This window comes from Hermetia illucens, chromosome 2, assembly GCF_905115235.1.
Source record: "Hermetia illucens chromosome 2, iHerIll2.2.curated.20191125, whole genome shotgun sequence".
NCBI classification, from domain to species: Eukaryota; Metazoa; Arthropoda; class Insecta; order Diptera; family Stratiomyidae; genus Hermetia; species Hermetia illucens.
In genome coordinates this window covers 148,018,818-148,041,539 of record NC_051850.1, presented here as the reverse complement: position 1 = coordinate 148,041,539, position 22,722 = coordinate 148,018,818, and the positions used below count along the sequence as shown (strand labels likewise).

Here is a 22,722-nt window from a genome sequence, read left to right as displayed (position 1 = left end):
TCGTCTTATATGTACATATCTCTCCAGTCATAACCGTGTGGAGCCGCAATAAAATATTTTCCACTTTGTTTACGCTTTTCTTGACTGGAAAAATGATTTAATCTAATCCGCCTCGTTCACACTATGTAGAAATAGATGCTTGTATATATGTCCGTACATATGTAATAATAAGCATATGCACAGTTTCCTCTGAACATTTGTAGCATGACGATAATGCGCTGATATTGCACTGCAAAAATGATGTTAAGTGCTATATCTATGTACATACGAAAGTTAACCACAGATTAGATAAGAAGCTCTTAAATGAAAATGCAGTCCAAAATCGAACATCTGATAATTCACCCATATCGCAGCAAGTATATGCTGACACTTCATATATATTTTGATAACACAAACATGAAAATTATCGCAACTGGCACATACTTATAATCAAATGTATGCAGTAATCAAAACGTATGATAATTGTCCACGACGCACGCCATCAATTTATCTGAGATATATTTCATTCAATGTACTATGAACTCCGTTGTGCAGACAGCGGAAACTGGGTTATATAGTGTTTCTCGTTTCTTAAAGCTTATCAAGCTGTCGACAAGGTATTAATTCCTCATAAAATATTTTATCAGTTTGTACTGCACATTAAGGGTCAGCATTAATCATTGCCAAAAATGTCAAAACCATTTTTCGTTCCTTTCGTAATTAGGGCTTGGAGTTGAAGGGATCAGAAGACCATCCTGAATTAATATTTGGCGTATTACGAAAGCAGAATAATGGCCGGGCAATTCCAGTAGCTTCCAAGACTGTCCAGGGAATTTAGAAGGGTCCTTTTCGATATGTCAGATTTCCTCTTGCAATCTGCAAAATTTTTTTTTTTTTTGGGAGTAGGATAGGTGAATGCATTTACGGAGAGACTGTTGGACTCCCGCAATAGCACGCTATTGGACTACCAACTAAACACCTCCCTGTCATGAGAGAAGTAGCCTAGAACCGTTTGACACATTACTTCGGGCTAGCCCTGCCACTCTCCCGGCTTTGCGAACCGTCAAGTCAGGGAATTCCTTTCACCAACGGGAGGGGAGGGGATTCCAGTTGCCAGCGCTCTTCAGTATTTTTCGACAATGTTGTCTGGAGAGAGCTCCTCTGTGTCTGCATAAAGCTACTGACGAAAGTTGTCTCACCCCTCACAAGAGAAAAAGGTGTGTTCAGCGTCGTTCGCCACTCCATTGCGGGACACACAATCAGGAGACCGTGCCCTCCCAATCCTGTGCAGACTGAAAACCTCCATGCCCACTCCGCAGTTGGGTAAGGAAGTAATCAATCTCACCGTGCGTTCGGTTCAACCACAGGTCTAATTTGTCGATGAGCTGCGCAGTCCATCTGTCCCTTGGCCCATTTTGCCACGAAAGTTGCGGTAGATAGCTTTGCGCTCCTTGGTAAGAAGGGCAACGGGGATCACTCCCGTGATGACCATCGCAGCCGGTTCGGAGACGGTGCGATAAGCAGACGCCACTCGCGAAGCAGCCCGCCTTTGCACTTGAGCAAGGCGTTCACGATGCACCTCAGCCCATACCTTCGCACCATAGAGCAGAACCGACTGCGTTGCTCCCATAAGGAGACGTCTCCTAGTTGATATAGGGCCCCCGACATTCGCCATTAGCCGACTCAAAGCCGCGAGTCTAGCTGCAGCCCTGTCCGCTGCTGCTTTGATTTGCTCGAAGAAGCTCATCTTTGAGTCGAGCATTAAACAAAGGTATTTAGCCGCTGGTTTTGACTCTATAGTCAATTCGCCGTTCGATATGGGACGCAGGGTTGGGATTCTTCTTCTGGTCAAGATTATTTTGGTTTTTTCCAGTGCAAGGCTGAAACCGTGAGCAGTAATCCATCCGCTTACCCGTCACATCAATATGCCAAGTCTGCTTTGCGCCGGTTCAACAGTGCGTCCGCAACAAGTGCCGCAATGTCGTCTGCATAACCGACCAGGTGCGATTCTTCAAGCATACTGAGTCTCAGCAAACTATCATAAGAAGCATTCCAGAGGTCCCTAGGATGGATCCCTGTGCTAATCCCGACGTGATTTCGATCCTCCTTTGCCCCTCTGGCGTCTCATAGAGTAGGGAGCGGTCTTTCAGATAATCCCTCAATATCCGCAAGAGATAGCTTGGCACGTGAAATGAGTATGCTAGTGTGCCTAGTATATCTGTTTATCTTACAGAATTGAAGGCATTTCTGACATCAAACGTTATGATGAGCACTATACGTCGAGATCAGCAGCTGTGTGCCTCGGCTTGATGAACCACATCTACGACCTCCATAACAGCATCCACTGTAATTCCCCCTTTTCTTAACCCGAACTGCCTTGCGGATAAGTCCCCGGCAGTGTGGATCGCTTCAGTGAGTCTACTCCTGATGAAGTTCTCGAGCACTTTTCCGGCCGTGTCAAGCATACACAGTGGTCCATATGCAGACGGGAGCTCCGGATCTCCTTTACCCTTACTGATCAACGCAAGTCTGCCCACTTTCCAGCGACAAGGAAAGATGCCCTTCTTCAAGCAAGCGTTGAACACTTCAAGCAAGCGTTGAACACTTCAAGCAGCAATACCACAATGCGGTCCATCTGGCCGGTATGCAGCACCTTCGCAAAGCCCCGATTTTCCGGGTGAGCAAGTCCCCACGGGTCATCATTCACCTCGTTAACAAGGTTCTGCCAGCCGCGAGCTTTGCTTTTATTTATAGCGCTGTGGAATCTCCTTTTTACTGATCTATACTGCAAACGTTGTGCCAAACGGCGGAGCTTACGACACTGCCTCCGTAGGTCGGTAATTTCTGCCGCCCACCAGTATTAAAGGGCTTGTCGCGACTGGCGCCCCTCCGGACCATGGAAGCCTCACACGCCGTCGTTATCAGGTTCATCACTAAATTTACAACGGTGTCAGCTGCGACACTACCACCGTGCATGGTGCATACCTAAAAGGGAAAACCGCGAAAAAGTTATGATAGAAAGTATGAGATTAAAATAAAAGAAGAAAATAGCAACTCAATCGGGCGTGTGGAGCCGGAGAAGGAATTTAATTTTTATCATCTAGTAACAAACAACTATTAGCTGAAGTTTGGAAGTTATTTCTTAGCCTTGAACAATTAAATAAAAGGAATTGATTCATTTTTTGGGTAAAATCACTTACTAAAAATCACAAATATGGTACTGTAATTCGAAAACCCAGTGCCTGTTCATCAAGGGTAACAAATAAGGTAAATAGGAAATGAAATGAATAACCTTCAAATGCTAACTAACTTTAAGGGAACATGTTAGAGGTCTTTTAATTTTTTGATCTGCAAAATGTTCCTGGTTACCATCAAACAATAAGAGTTCAGTATAACGAAGGCATCTGTCAAGTGTTCATGCGATTTTCTCTGACAAGTTAATCTCCTGGAGTGCTCTGGTTTTCGATATCAATTTTTTCCTATCTCAAATTTAAAATGTACTTCAATAATCTAACTTTTCTGGCGCCGTTGAGAGATAGTATCCCTTACGAAATAACAGTCATCAAGTACTGTACATGTTGAGCCATTTTGATAGGTTTGTCTCTTCGTTAAAATTATTGCTGCTAAAGGTTTGCATCTGACCCACACCATTTTTAAGAAGTAAATTCCTAAATTGCCTGCTCTCTAGTTAATAAGTATGACATAACATCGAATTTTCTTTTTTATTCTTCTACTACACGTCTACAATTCAATGCCTGCCTTTGGCCTTCTAAAATTTTCGACTCTGTTCTTCCAGATCGAGTGATCCTGCTTTCCAATTTGAAGAACTTAGTAACGTGTAACTCGCGACTGTCTAGGAAAGTCGTCTGCCTTCCACCTTAACTTTATTCGTCTAGGTAGGTAGGAATTTTTCTGTGGTCCATTCCGCTCTACATGCTCTGGGCAGTGAAGGTTCCGAATTTCAATCTTGGTAGTGGCTTATTGCTTGTCATATAATCGGTACAATTTTATGTTATGATCACGCTTCCTCACTGGGTCTTTTCTGCTGTAGCACAATGCTGACCTTATCGCCTGCTAAGCTGGATTTTATCCACAACCAGATGGCCGTGGTATCGTCCATAAATTTCAGCTTTATAGAGGCTACGGAATCGTCCGATCTCAAGTATTGGTCAAAAAGGATTCTTCTCTCAAACGCGGCCAAGAGTTCGTAATTTTTCTTCCTAAGAACCCAAGTCTCTGAGGAATACATGGGGACTGGCAAAATCATTCTCTTGTACAATAAGAGATTTGACCTTATAGTGAGACGTTTCGAGCGAAATAGTTTTTGTAAGCTGGATTAGGCGCTTCGTTCTGGGTGGCCGTCGCCAGGACCCCCTGCGGATTTAGTTTTTTGAGGTAGACGTGAATTTACACGGGATCGTACATCTGGTGGCTTTTTCGCCGAATCTGCGATGATATCAACAAATGCTTCGGTCCGTAGGTTGTCCTGACGACCTGCTACCCGATCGCCCTTTTCGAGCAGAAAACCTGGTGCCCGTAGGCTGAGCGTCCAGCGTCGCTCTCATTTCAGTTATACTGGCCATTAGCGTGGCTATTTCACGCTTTCAGCTTGCCAAGTTCGTCAGAAGGCTGCTGAACGGCCGCTATTGTTGGACACGCATGCACCTCGTGTACCTTATCGGCCGTAGCTGCCAGCGCCTCCATAGAACCGGAGACGCACGCGAGGACCGCCTGGGTGCTCTCCCGGAGTCGTCGTAGCCAGAGTGATTTCAACAAGTCGTCGTCGATCTTGCTCTCAACCAATTGCCGCATTTCGCGAAGCAATTGACTGGGAGTCCGATCGCCCAACGTTCAATCTGCCAGCAAGTGATCCAGCTTAGCTGACTGACTTACCGCCTGGCGCTTGATCAACTCGGTCTTCAACAGTGTGTAGGAGGCCGATTTCACAATGTCGGCTACCAGGAGGATGGACTCCTCACCCAGACCTACAATCGCATGGTCGGTGTTATTCCGGACATCTGGAACTGCGCTTCCAAATGGACGAACCACATTTCCGGATTCCGTCGCCAAAATGGAGAGACGCGCACAGCGAGGGCGGTCACCTGAGGGTTCGATGGGTCTGCCGCGTCTTTATTGTCGAACGACATATATAAAGCTGACTTCCCGACGCGAGTTTGTCAAAGTCGCGGCGATACCGAATTCTCTAAGGTCCTACGCAGCAGACCGCACCCAAAAATGCCCGTACGAGCGAAACGAAGACACCAAGAACCCACCCCGAAGCGGATGCGCAGACCAAAATGAAAAGAAATTCGTCACAAGAGCGGAACCCCACCGTTGAATTTCTAAAAGCGTATCGGTATCCTTCGGTGGCTTGCAGTGGCAGCTTTTTCTTTCTTCAGGTTGGGGCTCCTAAGTGTATGATTGATCCTTGACGGCGGCTCTGGCTCCCTGCGGTGACGTCGTTGAAGTCAGCTGGTTGTTGAGTTTGTCTCGCCGAACTGGCTACAGTCAATTTGCTGTGAAATTATATGATGCTGACGACCGGACAGGCGCACCTAGTTCGTGTTCTCATCGCCGCTAACGTCACACAAGATTTGAAGCACGAATTGGGTGAAAATATCCAAATATCACCGGGAAGGTAGTAGACTTCTGGAAAAATTGCAGACACACCGGGTGCACGGCCCTTAGGTAGGGCCTCGAATTCGAGGAAGGGGCAACGAAAATGTCCGCCGATGGCACTTTGATAGCTCGGGCCGTGGTCGCAGCTTTTCCTTGTTCCAATCGGGCGAGTTCTTCGGGGTTACCAATTTCGAATAAATCTTGAGCTTTCCGCAAGTCTTTAATGCAACGCGTTTCGTCAAACCATTTCCTCAGGAGTACAGCTTGGTAGCGATAAATATGCCTAGATTTCGCAAAGCCCTTTTATAAAGGCTACAAACTTGTTGTTTATGGGTTAAAACCGCAGAGGGAAGTCAATCATTAAAACTTTATTTAATTTCATAATTTAAATACTTTTATTACATAAAGTTGACGAAACTAAACAACTTTGTATTAACTCTTTTCTTAATTGACATGTCAAAATTAATTTTTTAAATTCAATTATTATTTCCAAAATCACGGCCTACTCCGTCACGGAGAACACCGGTGGTGGCAACTGTCAATCGAATCGCTGCGCCACAAGCTGTTATTGGTTGTGATTTTCGACCCCAGATAGGAGAAATTATCAACGGTCTTAAAGTTGTAGTCTCCTATTTTTATTGTTCTCGTTTGACCGGTGCGATTCGATGTTGTTCGTTCTTTAGTTTTTGGCGCTGACGTTACCACCATGGATTTTCGCTTTCCTTCATTAATGTGCAGTCCAAAATCTCGTGCCACCTGCTCGATCTAGATGAAGGCAGACTGTACATCTCGGGTTCGTCGTCAGCATAGGCCAGTAGTTGGGTGGACTTGAAGAAGATGGTGCCTCTTGCATTAATATCTTCAATGCGAATCACTTTTTCCAGAGCCAGGTTGAGGGACATCCCCTTGCCTTAGACCGCTGTTGATCCTATTGCTTTTATCTGGCAATAGGACACATTGGTCAAGGTCAGCCTAGTCAGTCTTATCAATTTCGTTGGGTTACCAAATTCTCTCATGGCCGTGTACAGTTTTACCCTGGCTATGCTATCATGGGCGGCCTTAAAGTCGACGAAAAGATGGAATTGATGGTCATATTCGAACAGTTTTTCCATCGCTTGCCGCAGAGAGAAAATCTGATCTGTTGCTGATTTGCCTGGAGTGAAGCCTCTTTGGTATGAGCCGATGATGTTCTGGGCGCATGGGGCTATTCGGCCAGCAAGATAGCGGAGAATATCTTACAGATGGTACTCAGCAACGTGATACCTTTTATTTTGTGAATTGCGAAAACTAAATGAAAAGTGACATTGCAGTTTAGAGTGGGAAACCACGTCGGCATACAGGTCAAATACGTGTCGAGGCAGAAGTACCACTTTAATAAAGATGACAATTAGAGAGAGGCTGTAGCATATCGCCTGGTATACACAGGTGATACACTCCCTCCAGAATCCATACTGCAAAAGTGAATTGCCTAAGTCTTTGGAAACAATTATGCACGTTGTCTTGTTACAAAAGAGGACCAAAGAGCTGTCATACTTGATAGGTTCCAGGTTCTAATTTATTTTTGACAGGTGTCCTTGCTCTTTATGTCAAGCCTTCCATTCCTTGTTGGAATAACAACTTCTATTCGAAATTTCTTGATGAAACTTTCAATAAAAGGCAACCATGTCAATGGCAAATTATGCACCTAAAAAGTACTCAAGTAATGGTAATCAACACTGTTCAAGTCGTCAAATTTTGCAAGTGACATGCAAGATTTTCATCATTGAAACTCTTCGCAAATTATGACGCTCTTTTAACGTGAATGTCCCGTACTGAAAGATATTTTAATATTTGCATATGGAAAGCGGATGGGTCGATAGATGAATTTGGACCGAAATTCAAAACGCAAGCTCATATTGAGACAATTCTGATGTGTTAAAATCCTTCTCGAAACGGAAGGAATAAATCTTGGGGTGGTTCTGTACATGTATATCTTATTCCTTCCGCTCCTTAAAAGATTGAATTATTAACATAAAAGATTCCAAACATGAAGTTTCCCGATCACGATTTTTTCTTGCGCAATAACTTATTCGAGGTCTGATGCTTAGCTGCTCGTGTTCAATGATAATATATTCTGCAAATGTGTTTGCTAACTCGTTGAGGATGTACATTGTTTGCAATTTTAATTATTAATTGCATGTAAACATTGACAAGACAATACGTATTTATTAAGCCGCGTGAATATAAAGTGTTAATGTGCAGGCAACAGGTTAGAACATTCCTTGTAAATGCTTCCATTAGTTATGCCCATTTGATATGATTGGTTCCTGGTTCTTGCCAAAACCAGTTAATTTTCACTTGCCAAGTTCGGATTTACCTTGAGCCCATAATTTTTAAGGAGCTATTGTATTATAGAGTTGACAAATTACCCTGACCTCATCTCTATTCGCACAGAGGGACTCTCCTGTTAGCTTTTGGTGATTCATAAATAGTCGCTCTCTGAAAAACAACACAAATATAGGCTTAACTGCTATATTAATAAATGAGGCGAATTTACACCAGCCTTCACGCCAAATATAAAGTTGTATTCTAATAGAATTTATCTTTACTATTTACAGGTGCAGCAATCGTAAGCTTCAATGGAATTGCCGACTGAAGACGCATTTTTCAAAGTAGCGAGAAGACATAACACTTTAGCCTAGTGATTACTCATGCTTTGTGTGATTTACTCTATCCCCCATTTATGGCCATCATTATTTTGCCAGATACGATCGCCAATCGTGCATATGCAAATGGGGAAGCCATAGGAGATTGTAATCGATGATCAATCGATGGAATAAGTAAACAGAAAAAGTAAATTAATTGATTTATAAAATGTACAGCTAAGAGAAGCAAACAAAGGCTGAACTTTATTGAAAAGGAAAACAATTGAAATGGAAACGCAGAAACACGATCGCCTGCCTCCAGAACAACAACAGTCTGATCGCACAGACTACTTGGCCAGTGACAGTGGCATTGAGAATCTGTCGAGTATATCAAACCTTTCAGGAGGGACAAACAGTTGTGCCAGTCCCAGAACATTTATCCATGACAGAAGTCGTGATCACGATTACAACGGCGACAGCGCCCGGGATCATAGACTATCTACCCGGGTTTCCACAGATTCCAGTTCAACTTTTGAATTAGTCGATTTCAGTAACTCACCAGAAGACGGAAATGATAGTGGTGACAACGAAAATCAAGAAGTGAACAATCTGCATCAACTGCAAGCAAGCCAAAATAATACGCAACCACCAAATGAATTGAATTTATTGTTAAGGCATACTGAGGTTCATCGGCTAAACCAGCAGACAGTTTCGAAGCCATGTGAAATTGATTTACACGAAGAGCGTGATACATTTTCACCTGTAAACAGTGCTGGATATCTAAGTGATCAGCAGCAAGATGATGCGATAGACGTGCCAGTTCCAACAGTATCAGCAGCACCCTGTCATAGTCGTAGTATCGATTTCACTACCACGCTAGAAAATGATACTAACTCGGCTGGATCCTTGGACCTAGAAGATAATAAAATATACGAGAAGAAACGCCTGAAGACCGGGGCGACAACTTCAACAAAAGAAGAAAAACAACGACAAAACGAAGAGATAGTAATCATGGAGACGTCTTCCATATCGTCTGAGACAGGCTCGTGGGAATCGGTGTTTCCTCAACAGAAAGGAACTAACTTGGAAGTGAAGGAATGTTGTCAGAACTTCTTGCAAAATGAACGAAACTGTTGTACACAAAGTTCAGGAGTTCCATTGCCTGATGGATTGGATCCTTCAAATTGTGGGACGAATCCGTCATCATTGTCATCGGTAACTGCTTGTTTCATTGACGCCTCCACGTTATTGGACGAACCCGAAGTAGCCTATTCGAGTTTGGGATCAACACTTGCTGACGTTCCATGTTTGGAACCTAAACCTTGTCCGACTACAACTGAAAAGATCTCCACACTTTCGAACAGATCAGAAGAAGCAGAAATGGATATACGACCAAAACAGAAATCTCAAACGTTGCGTAACAATAGCAATTCCAGCAGTTCAGGTGACTCTCCAAATAAATATAGTTCGGCTGATGAGAACACGAACAATCTTTCGGATGAGGAGAAACTCTGGAAACGTAAAAATTCCAAAAAGGAATCACCGAAAGTTGATGTGAAAGATCAATTTGTCAGAGATAATGCAGAGGTTCATCCGATATTTGGGTCAGTAGATAAGCCAAAAAGTAGCTCAGTATCTAGACAAACCACTTTGGATTCAGATGATCGAGAATGCAGACAGAGGAGAGAACAGGAGCGCATACAGGGCACGCTTATTTTTCAAAATTCAATTCAACAATTTTCTGGCCATTTAATTAGTCCTAAGATGCATTTTCCAGATGAAAATATTTCTGATTACGGACCGAATTCAACTACGGGTTGGTCAGAAACAACAAGCAGTAATTTTGGAGATGCAAGCGATTGTGGGGAGTCTTCAAGTAATTATAACTCCCATATCCAATCTGAGTCGGAAGCTTCAATGTCTTGTATACTTCCTGATACTCCGCATAATTCGATAATGCAAGTTGATGGCTTAAATCGGCTACGAGATCTCGCTGGCAATTTACATTCCGTACACGCGGAGGATTCTTCGGCACCCATAAAAATTCCGAAAAGATCAACAAGATGTGATGATTCGGCGCCAATAGTATCTGGAGGCGCATCCATAAAGGATTTTACTCCAAAGCAATGTGAAAGTCCACCGGTTCGACGAAAGACTGACAGCTGTCCAATCGTATCAGGTGGACTTATATCGTTCGATTGCAATTTGGCCGGCTTTGAAGACAAAACCTCGTCAAAAGATAAACCGAAAAATTCTTCACAGCCGTTCAAATCATGGGTAGTGGATATGAGCGATTGCCAGAGTCGTCGACGAAGAAGCACGAGTTCCTCTTCAAGCACAGAAAATACAGCACGAACCGCTGACAATTCCACATCAGAACAAAGAAATTCGGGACTAGGATTTTATGTTTCTCTGAATGACATGCAGGAACCGAAATCAGGGCGTGAAGAAGATAGTCAGAGGCGTCATTCTAGTGGAAGACTAAGCCGGTCCTATCACGACCAAGTAAAAAAGCCAACTGGATTCTACATAGATTTCTCAGAAAGTGAGAATTCAAGAACTGCGACTCCACCGCCAAGTGCTGATGTTCATACTCCTCCCACAAATGGATCAGGAAATGGTAACGATAGTAAAAAGAATATTTTCTCTATGTTCATTGATTTTGGTGAGAAAAGAAACGTAAGGAAGCGGGAACCTTTGTCGTTGGCCTCGAGGCTATCAACGTCTCTAACGCAAAAACGAGAAAGTGACTCGATGAAGAGTAGTTGTAGTTCAATTGAAACTGTTATGACCCAAAGCACGAGTAGCCACTGTGGCCAGGAGAAGTTTGATTCAACAGGTGAAGCTGCCAAAACTTCTTCAGATGAAAGTAAGAAACCGTCATACATTTTCATGGAAAACGATTCTCCAATAATGCGTCGAACGCCACTACGGTCAGTAGCTAAGGATGAATCGAAACGACACTCCTGGAACAATCCAGAACCGAAAAACGCACATTTGTCCAATCGCGAGCACAAACGTTCTATTAGTCTAGTAGCTGATAACAGTATGATGAACATTATCGATAAGCTACCGATCATTTCGAAAACGTCCTCAATGTCCATTGATTCTTCTCTATCGCCGTTCGATGACTTTACATGTTCTAAATCAGAGTTAAGCACATATTCGAATAACTCAAACTCCGCCACATCGGTTTCGATACATTCAAGTGGAAATGACGACGAAGATCCCACAAAAAAACAAAAGAAGCGACGAAGAGACGTCCACATAAACGAGACTTTTGATAAGAGTAGCCAGGGTTCGCTAACTGATGGTGTATTTTCCAAAGAATCCTCACCTGTTTCAACAACCGACACCGAAGACTTAACCTTCCAGCAAGAGGAGAACATGTGTATAGCTGCAGAAGAGGCGGCCAGTTCGACTTCGGTTTCAAGTAAAGAAGGCTTCGGGCGCCCTGGAATCATGGAAACAATTATTGAAACTAAAGAAACTTCTTCACCAAAGAAACAACCAACGAAAAATGTGGCTCCGGTCGAGCCCAAGTCTCACACAATGGAAACACTCCACGCTACAATTGAAAAGCAGAAACAATTATTGGAGACTGTAACAGAACACGTGGAGGCAGGATCTGCCTTTGTTAAGCTCTCGGATATGGACAAGCCTATTAGCAAGTTTGAATTACATTCTCCAGAGAACGCTATGTCGAAGTCTGTGGGCTCGCGGCATATAAGTCGGCTTTTCCAGGAGCCTAGCCGATCCCGACCGCACTCCTGGAATATGACTCGATCGATTGGCAATAACATAGCTAACATAACATCTTCCGTAGAGAATTTGAAAAGTCTGAGTCGTCTATTTCCTCATCTTTCACGTGAGCTGAGTAGCAGCCTTCCCGGAGATGTTTCATTTGATATGTTCAGCAGGAGTCCACATGATAACGGGGAGTATGGACAATCAGATTTTTCAGGCGCGTCAAGTTTAGCGTCCAGTATTAGTCGATCGGGAATGGACGAATCATCGATATCTTGTCGCCAGCCACGAAGACTTGGTGAAGATCTCCTGAAAATGTTTCTACAGGAAATCGGAACTGATGTTGTGGTCGAGGTGAACGGTCGTCGAATTAAGGCCCATAAATGTATCCTCAGATCTCGATGCCAATATTTCGCAGCAATGCTTTCGGGTGGTTGGGTGCAGAGTGCAGGAAATATGATATCGCTTCCGGGATATTCATACAGTTCTGTGCACTTCGCTCTTTGCCACATATATTCGGGAGCTTCACATCCACCAGACGGAATAAGTCTGATGGAGTTGGCTGCATTGGCTGATCTTTTGGGACTAGAAGGCCTGAAAGAAGTGACGGCGCATAGTTTGAAATTGAACTATTGTCATAATTTCCATAAACCATGTTCAGGATGCATTGATGGAATACTTCAAGTTTTGCCGGTTGCATTGAATCACGCTTTAGATGATCTGTACCGTAAATGCCTGAAGTGGACGTGCCGGTATTACATGAAAGTGTGGCCAACAAGATCGTTTGCACAACTTCCGTCGGATATATTTGCACGTTGCCGGCAAATGCTTGTGGCGCATCTGGTGAGTTGAGTTTGATTCAGCAATGCAAAGTTGCGGTGCCTTAAGTCGCAATGTTTTGTCTTCTTTGCTATCACAATTTTGTGCAAATCATTTACCTTTTGTTTTGTTTTATGTTGTAGACAACGGAAACAGTGCTGGAAACGATTTTAGACTGCGATCATTTGATATCTCAACTAGCACCATGTCGATGGGCAGCAGCTATTGAAAATTTAGTCCGTGATATCTTGGATGCAGCCTATGGCTATTTAAGTGATCATTTTGCCAGTTTAATTGCAAGCGATAGTTTCCTGTCTTTGGGTCATGATAAAAGCCACAATATATCGCGGTTGGAAACAATTCTACTGAGAACGGCTTCGTCTCTGCTTCCTGATCAGTCGTGTCGAAGCTACCAACGAATAACAAGGTTGAATGCTGTCTTGGCAGCGAAAGTGATAAAGGTACCAGGCATGAGTGATCATGGTAATGACTTGGCTAACGGCCGCGTCACAGAAAGTCTACATGATCATGAAGAAGAAATGGAATGGAACGAAGAGTTTATTCGGCTTGTTAGCGCAATACTTTCCGCTGTGGAGCAATGTCTAACAAAGCAATGTGCGCGAGCGATGCGTGTCGCCGCATGGCAACGTATGGATTTGGAGTTACGCAAAAAGATTCAGAAGTTAGCATGTCTTACTGAACCGTTGGATTTGCGAAGGAATAAGAATATACCGAAACAGATTAATTTTAATACAAGTGGCAATCGTAGTCAAGACCTGTATCAGGTCAAATTGGCTATACAAGCGCACTCGAAACGAGCATTAGCTCAGGACACGCAACTTTACCGGGCCACAGCACATACACAAACAAACAATGTCGATAGTCAAAATAAACATATACAAACGAACGAGAAAGGGGTGCAGGCGAATAATGAGGTTAAAGAAATGATGGGTAAGGTCTAGATTTATAAATTTATTTTTCCCTTACATTGCAAAAATATTAGATTTTCACATATCATTGATCTAACTTTTTTAATCATTCATATTTATTTCAGGAAAAGTTTTCAAATCGTCTTCGAAATCTAATATACTGCACCAACCACAAAATTCTATTAAACCTAAACCGGATAAAGTTAAAATTCTTGGACACCGTCGCACCCACTCCGAAGACTCCTCTACATCTACCAAACACTCCTCTGATTTCACCGCCCAAAAGCCAATTACAACGGTGAGTGCTTCTCGCCTTGCCGACATTCGACCTCGCTACTTAGAGCCTAGAAAACTTCGAACTGGTCCACTTAAGAGTCAAACAAGCTCCAACATTCCATCACTCAAAGGTAAACACATCTCGTCCAGTGATAGTTCACGAACATCAAGTCCTGCAACAGGACGCAATGCCAAAAATGCTGCCCGAAAAATCGGTACCAAATCAACTAACATGTCCCTCGATAGTCTAGCGTCGCCATCGAAGAAAGCATCAATCACTGGTAAATTGAAGGGTCGCTGCGATATGGATATATCCATTGATTCACTTGGAGATTCAATGAAGAGCTCAATGAAGACGGATAAAACGATTTCACAGGAATCTTTGATAAGGTGCGATAACATGAAAGACAATAAGATATCTCGCTCGCATCCTGTTATTAACAAAGAAAATCTTCAATCTGTTAAATCGATGCCGAATAAATTTGCTCGTAACAAACCGCTTTCATGTCAAACGACATCAGGTTCGAGTCCGTCGTCCGTGACCAATAAATCAGGACGACTATCGAGCAATACAAGTTCCATGAACTCGCCCCGTGATGCATTTAAGAATCGCTCGATATCTGTACCGGCAGGCTCTACAAATAATAACGTCCGAAAAAGTTTCTTGACCCCGAAATCACGTGAAATCTTAGCACGCAAATCAGCAGCCGCAAAACTTAACGAGTCGACTAGTTCTACTGAAAAAGCTCCTCATACGAACGCTGTCTACAAATCCAGTTCAAGTTCGAATATTCCTACTCGACGGGGAGTACAACCGAATAATTTACATCAGAGAAGAAGCCTAGGAGCCCGGCCTATTTCAAACAGTTTGAGCAATCCAACACAAAGTAGTCAGCTGAAATGTGTCCAACGGAATAATTCAACATCGAAAGCAGATCGACGGACAATGAACGAGAAGAATGATAGGATGGGGAGCAAGAAAATTGTTTATGACAATAATCGGAAGGAAAAGGAGCTGTTTGGAAGATGTGGGGAGCGAGGAGGAGGTGAAGAGAAAATTGAATTGGTCATTGAGGGTCCGCACGGTGCGAAGGAGATGCGAATTGAATCGAAATTGGAACGATCGAGTACTTTCTGTAAGGAAGTATCCGATCTTCCTGTAAGTGAGCTACAAATTATAGAATAGAAGAATTAGGTAAGTATTGATTTTTGGAGCATTAGTACTTCTTTTAATTTAGGCAATTCACTGTGAAACGGAAATAAAATTAGGCGGTCCCTTTAAAAGTGAGCCAGAAAATCAAAATGCCACAATGTTAATCCAATAATATTATTAGAAGAATTGTTGGCCCCCTACGTGACACGTAGGACGATTTCGTGGCCTACATAACGACGGAATCTATGAGCGATACCACTATCGTCTGATCCTGGATAAAATTCGGCTCAACAGTTTGTGGTGGACGGGTCACTTAATCCGTATGGATGAGGATGATCCAGCCAGGAAAGTCTATAAGGGCAATATCTATGGCAGAAAAAGAAGATGAGGCAGATCCTGCCTAAGATGGAGCGATGGCACAGGTTAGGACGCTAGACAGCTTTTAGGGATATCGAATTCTGGACCTCGGCGCAAAACCGGGACGTCTGGAGTTCCTTATTAAGGCAGGCCTACGTTAATGATGATGATGATGAATAATGTTACTAGTGCCCAGTTCAAATGAGCTCCTCGGTAGTATTCTTCTTTATGAAAATTCTGTTGCCGCAGCTCTTCGGAAATTGGGCCAGACTTATCACAAATGATGAATTCCTGGAGTGGATATTGATATTATTTGCTCAAAACAGTTGACATTTGATTTTAATTTCTGCCATTTACACTTAAGGTTGTCATCCACTTGTAGGTCGGCATGCCAGTTATACCGGAAGAGCCTGCAGTGCACCGGGCCACCAGTTGAACTGAAAGCACCATCCACGTACCGGCAAGCCGAGTACCATCATTAATTCAACTCTGGACGTGGAACGCGTTGAGACGCAGATTTGAGATATTTTTGTGTGTGATCATTTATAAAAAATGTTAACCATCTATGGAGATCCCCATAAAATTATCGCTCACACAAACGTTCCAAACTGACAGGCCAGCCATATCCCACCCATGTTCCGGGAGCCGGTCAACTGCGGACTAGTTAAGCGTAACTGATAGGCCGAACTGATCATGAAGGTCTAGGGCAATGTCCTTACAATGAAACACTTATATGAAGAATGCAAAAACGCACCTTATACTTTTTGATTAAATCCAGGAGACGCTTTCCTTTAAAAGTAAGTTATCAATCTAGCGTTGATCTAAAACTCTTTCAATTTCATTTGAATAATGCACAGTAATGTCTCTCAATTTCACTTTATTTCCTTGCTCACCCCTAGCGATATTGAGCGAAACGAAGTGATAAATAATCAGGCTTCAAGGAGTTGGCCGGTTGAGATTGGCTTTAACAGATCATCGGTATATTAACAATTCGATAAATAAAGACGCTTGATACCGCAATGGGGAATTGCTACTCATATTCTCTTTATATGAAGGTACATCCAAATGTACACGTCAATGTCCTTTTTCGTTGCTATTTGTATTCCAACTGAGGCAGTGAGCTTTTGTGTTGAAGACTTTTTTATGTGGCAAGTATATATGTCACTAAAATTTTGTTTTTATGACAGGCGAGTCTGGAACGTGCTTATTATGTTGCAATTTTGATATGCTTGGCCGAAGGAACTGACGCTTGGTAATATGTCCACTAGGGTGAGCGAGGCTGTGGACCATGCCAAAGATTCATATTATCTCAAGATTCTAGGTTCATAAAGGCAAATAGTCCAGGTGGAAGTATCGCGTACCTTGTAATGTTGGTATTATTCCGTTTCGATGATCATATCGAGTTTTGTAGGGATCTGTGTAACTCCTTGTCATTCTCCTGGGGTATGACCAAATCCTCGGCAGTAATACTGATAAGCATATCAATCCTGCTAACTCTTCACGAACTATCTTGCGGTATTGTCGTTTCCTATCAAATGGAAAACTGGCCTATGTACTCGAGTTGTCTGTGCTGGCAAATAGAACTCTTAATCAAATGTGTGTTTCTTTCTGTTGCATTTAGGCCAATTGATCGCTTCTCATACGAAAGTGGTGGATATTTTTCTACATTTCTCTGGAATTGCTCTGTTGTTGTGATACTATTTCTCTCACGATGTCGATACGCACTTTAATAGTTTTCTCCATTTCTTAGTTTATTTAGTATTTAGGTCTTCAAAATAAACAAACAAAGCATAACTACGGTTTATAAACGAAATAAATAGAAAATTTCGCTTCAATTCTACAAAAGCAGGTGTCAAAATGTAAATTTTGTTCAGCAAACTCGCGGTCAAAGTTACGTTTAGTTGCTCAAGTACGTGTTTTTATCTCCTTTACCCTTTCATTTATGGAAGTGGACGATGACCAAAGACCATCAGAGTAGCTGAAATCGACATAGAGTGGAGAGCTGTTCCAAAAATTTTGAAAAATTGGCAAATTTGGCCGTGATGACCCGCCCGCAAATATTAAAGCTCCACTGAAGTTTAACGTCGGGAATGTGGGGAGGTCCTTTTGAACACTTGTCATGTACAAAACTTTACGTGGTTCGCACCGAAACCTGAAAAACAAGCAAAACTAACAGATTAAAAAAATACGGCCCGACAACGCGCGTAAAAGTCGTGAACCAGTTGCCGCGATGGAGAGGGAAGATCCACGACGGATCACACCCTCGATCAATGCTTCTCCTCCCTTAGACGTCCATGAGTCGTAGTCTTTGGGTTCCCACCCTGCTTTGACATTCTCTTTCCCATATGCAACCGGTGAAACTTACGGATGGCCAAAATACCATCCCAACCCTAAAATTTATTTGCATCGTATGCGCAGGAAAAATTCCTTCACACAGTGCATTAATCAAACGTAGAAACATTAAACGAGTTGCTCCCCGTCGCAGGGTATTATATGGCAAAATCAAACAAAAGGAATCTTCAACGTGTGTACAAAGGTAGTGTGTACAAAGGTAGGGAAAGCATTCATCGAAAGTTCGGACGGCAATACCTTTCAGCTTATAGCCCGTAGATCCAGTGACTTCTTGCAGGCAATCACTTACGAGACAAACACAAGAAACGACAAACTCTTAAGGTATGCTACTCAGGACTAAAATTCTACTCTACAAGTTGGGTTGGAAAAATGGGCGTGAAACCCAATTCTGATGAAATGTAGTCAAGTGTACATGGAGCCAAGCCGGGAAAAATGTTGATAAACTATTTTTTCGCTATCCGATTTATGTCAACTTCGTTTGGAGCTGGAAATCACTGTCTTCCACCACTGGCCCATTTACTGGGAACCTAGCGAATGAGTGATCCTGAACCTAAAAATGTTGGGTCTCACGTTGGACACCATTTGTAATAATTTAAATTGTATTAGGTGATGGTGACAAGATTAGGTTGTTAAAATCGTCTTAAATGGGAGGGTTATCCCATAAAATGTTAGCGAAGTTTACCGTGGAAGTTTGCCTACAAATATTGAAGCTCCAGTTTAGAGAAGTGCTAATTTGATACCCCACATGACCACATTTTATGAAAAAAACTTTTGCACCCTCCATTCACATGTATGGGAAGTCCTCCCTTAAACTTAACACAAAATGGCGCCACTTTTTGTATGTAAAGGGAACAATAGATTACATGCTCTCACCAATTTTCGTGACAATCGGTCCAGGCGTTTCCGAATAAATCGGGTGTGACATACAGACAGGCAGATGTGGTCGCAAAGCACCTCGAAGCTGCCGAGTTATACTCATGCCAAGCGATCAGCGCTGCTAAGGGTTTTCTAGAGATTTCTGGTCTGACATTTGCGGAGGAAAGAACAGAAGCGGTCCTCATCACCAAGCGCCGTAAAATAAATTTTGCCCGTATTCAAATTGGGAGTCATATCATCACTTCTATGCCTGCCATCAAATATTTGGGAGTGACGATAGACGGGAAGCTTAGCTATAATCAACACGTGCAGTATGTTTATGACAAAGCATCCACTACAAGTGTGGCCCTTGCAGGGATGATGCCGAACGTGGGAGAGCCACGGCATGCTTCTAGGTTGCATATAGCTAGGGTAGTGAGTTCGATCCTGCTCTATGCAGCTCCAGTTTGGGGAAAGGCATTGTATGTAGGTTATATTTAACGCTAAAAAATTGAGTTCAGTCTACAGAAGAACAGCCCTAAGGGTGTGCTCGGCATTCAGGACTGTCTCATATGATGCAGCATTCGTTATCTCTGGAATGATGCCCATTGACATCTTGGCAGATGAAATGACGAATATATTGGGTTGGGGAAAAAGAAATGTCGTATTTGTGATCGAAATTTGACGCTTTATTTAACATACTTAAATCTATCCGATTTAAGTCAAAAATGCGTTTTGTTCGCAAACTTGTTGCCATTTAGAAGGCAACTTCATTATCCCCCCCCCCCTTTTTTTATTTGCAAAAAACTCAGACAGCCAGTTTTCGCAGGCCAACTTAGTAGCACCAAGCGCGTTTTGCATGGACCGGAAGAGATGGTCATCATTTGGTGCCAGGTCCGGATTATACGGCGGGTGCGATAGGATATCTCATCCGAGCTCCCGTAGCTTCTGGCGGGTCATCAAAGATATGTGAGTCCAAGCGTTTTCCTGGTGGAACACAACACCATTGCTATTGACTAATTCGCCTGCTTCAAACGGTCGAGTTGCTCACAGTAGAGGACGGAAATGAGGGTCTGGCCATAGTTGAACAGCTCATAGTGGATGATTCCCTTCCAATTCCGCCAAACACACAGCAAAACCCTCCTGGTCGTCAATCCGGGCTTGGCGATGGTTTGGGCCGGCTCGCCGCGCTTTGACCACAATCTTTTTCGCTTGAGGTTGTCGTACGTGACCCACTTTTCATCACCAGTCACCATCAAAAATGGGTCGAATTCGTTCCATTTCAGCAGTGCATCGCACGCGTTGATTCGGTCCAAGAGATTTTTTTCCGTCAACTCATGTGGCACCCAAACATCCAGCTTTTTTTGGAATCCAATCTTCTGCAAATGGTTCCAAACGGTTTTATAGTCTATACCCAGTTCCTGGCCAATCGAGTGAATGCTCACATGCCGGTCTACTTGGATGATTTGGACGATTTTATCGGTTTCTACGACGATCGGCCTACCAGTACGGGGTGTATCTTCGACATCCACTACACCACAACGAAATCGATTGAACCAACGCTGTGTTGTGCGAATCGTTACAGTATCGGGCCCATAAACTTCACAAATTTTTTTCGTGCGCCTTCGTTGCATTTTCACCTCGCAGGTAGTAAAAATGTAAAATATGACGAATTTCTTGCTTGGTGGACTCCATTTTTGACGGGCTATAACTTGAGACTGAAACGTACGATCACAACACTGTCAAATAGACACTTGTAGCACAGATTGTCGTCTTCAAATCGCCGTATAGTATGATCCAATACGATAAGTACAACAGAAGATATGTTTAACTGTCGCCAGCTATTGACCAAGTACGACATTTCTTTTTCCCCAACCCAATATGTAATGCGAAGTCTACCTCTCCTTTATCGCAGACGAAGAACGCCGAAAGGGAGAGATCTCTAAATAGATGGCAAGAGCGTTGGGAACCCTCGGGAAATGGTCGGTGGACACACAGGCTCGTCCCTGCCATCAAGGAGTGGTTGGAGAGACGGCACGGTGAGATTAATTATAACCTTACTTAGTTTCTCACGAGACATGAAGGATATCTCCAGTACCTCTTCAAGTTTAAACTAGATACCTCTCCCGATTGTCGACACTGCGATGGAGTCCTAGAGGACCCAGAGCATGTATTCTTCCACTATCCAAGGTTCGTGGAGGAAAGGAAGAACCTAGAGGAGACTCTAGGGGAGGTGCTCGTACCAGAGAATCTGGTGCGAAGAATGTTAGCATGTCAGGAAGACTGGGATGCGATCAACTCCATAATCGTATATATCCAGAGCAAACTGCGAAAGGCAGAGGAGACTAGAAAAGCACGGTTGCGTACGCCGTGTAGAGATGAATGGGTACCAAGCTAAAAAGAGGTGACTCCACCCCGTGATGTAATACCGTACGGTGGTTCCACGGGGCTTGGGGGGTGTCGGGGTGGTTTTAGTGGGTAAGAATCCTTTCTAACTTGCTTATTTATTATCTCAAAGTACACTAGCTCAAAAGGGTATTTTTCCAAAATGAATTAAAATATTTTATTTAGCAATCGTCATTCAATGCTTTTTTGACACTTGGATTTCCAACATTTACGTTATAATAATATATTGTTTCCTATTAATTTCAGGAATTGATGAAATTTTGAAATTGAAATCTAGTCATAGGCAAGTATTTGTTTCTAATATTAGCCATGTAAAAATCGATTGTTAATTTGGCAATAGCTACAAATTTATGTATTTTTAAGCAGCCTTAAATTGTGTTAGGTGTATGTTGATAAAGGAAAGTCATTTAATTATCGCTTCGATAAAAATTTCTATAAATTACACAGAATTTCCAAAAATAACAAGAAATAATTCTTCTAGAAAATAGACTGTTAACAGTACGAGGATTGAACAAGATAGAATATACGCGCACTTACCCCATGAATTGTGAATTGAAAATGAATTTTAAATGCAAGAGAATATGAAAAAAATAAATATAAGGTGAAATAATTGTATGACTTCGTCCATACTAACCACTTTTACTCTGATAAAGCAAATTTGTAAAGCAAAGAAAGTAAGCTGTTTGGTTTTTCAGGGGACAAGTTGAGACCGCCTGTCTTGAAGATTTGTGAATAACTTAATTGAAGATTTGAAATTCGAAGGAGTGGAATCATCTTCTGATTCACCTCTGTTTGTCTGTTTGTTTGTTAGCACCTTTGTTACATTCGTGGTGAGAGGCCGGTTTTAATTTGAAAAATGTTTACTCGTTTAAGTGTTATTGTAAACATTGAAGACTCTTGCGAATTTCTCAACTTCGATAAAACGTAATCAAATATAATATTCACTAAAATGTACAGCAAGCAATGTTTGTGGAAAATTAATAAATTTCTGGCGAGTATTATATTGATATTGTGAAATTTGTATTATATAATTTTGACGTTGTCAATCTGGATAAAAGCAGAAACCGACGAGCGGTGTGAAATAATATTTACTTCATTTTCTGTTGTTCAGAGAGTTCAACTGAATGCTTTTGTGGTGACGGGAACACAAATTGCTGAAGAGTTCAAAGCAATTTCTATTAACATTTATCTATTTACCGAGTGTAGATTTTGATATGCTAAAACTTTGTTAATGCAAAATGCAATTTTCGCATTAGATAAAAGGGCATGTTATTTATGCAGTATCGAAACAGCTTTTCTTTCACGACTTGAAGCCTTTTGTATGCATTTCCTGATAAGTTGGTGATCTGTGAAACATCGCCATAGCTGGGCCATTAAAGTTTGTAATTCGTTAGTGATAATGTTCAATGTGCGTTTTTTTATATTATTTAATAGTGATAATTTAGGGAAATCTATTTTGCAATCATGTATGTACTTATGGTGAGAAAACTCGCGTGAGAAGAACGAGGTAGATTGGAATCGTTTCGAAACTTCCGATTTTCATGCTTGAGCTACATTCTTAAATTATGTGAATCCGTTCATGAGACCTAGTTGTTTCTCACTCAAT

The 22,722-nt window shown here is 42.4% G+C and overlaps 1 protein-coding gene across 2 annotated transcripts in view; it reads left to right on the top strand.

Annotated features, from left to right (window-relative positions):
* The window catches only part of LOC119650168, a 133,033-nt gene extending 110,908 nt beyond the window's left edge, over window positions 1-22,125 (top strand). Inside the window, exons 4-8 of one of the 2 annotated variants that reach the window (XM_038052718.1) lie at window positions 8,196-12,812; window positions 12,932-13,739; window positions 13,843-15,188; window positions 21,363-21,399; window positions 21,598-22,125. In XM_038052718.1, coding sequence (XP_037908646.1) covers window positions 8,511-12,812; window positions 12,932-13,739; window positions 13,843-15,179 — 6,447 coding nt within the window. In that variant the 5' untranslated portion in view covers window positions 8,196-8,510 and the 3' untranslated portion in view covers window positions 15,180-15,188; window positions 21,363-21,399; window positions 21,598-22,125. Of the gene's footprint in view, window positions 1-8,195; window positions 12,813-12,931; window positions 13,740-13,842; window positions 15,189-21,362 lie in introns of both variants that reach the window. The other variant, XM_038052717.1, reaches the window with a different exon arrangement.
* Window positions 22,126-22,722: the final 597 nt, after the last annotated feature.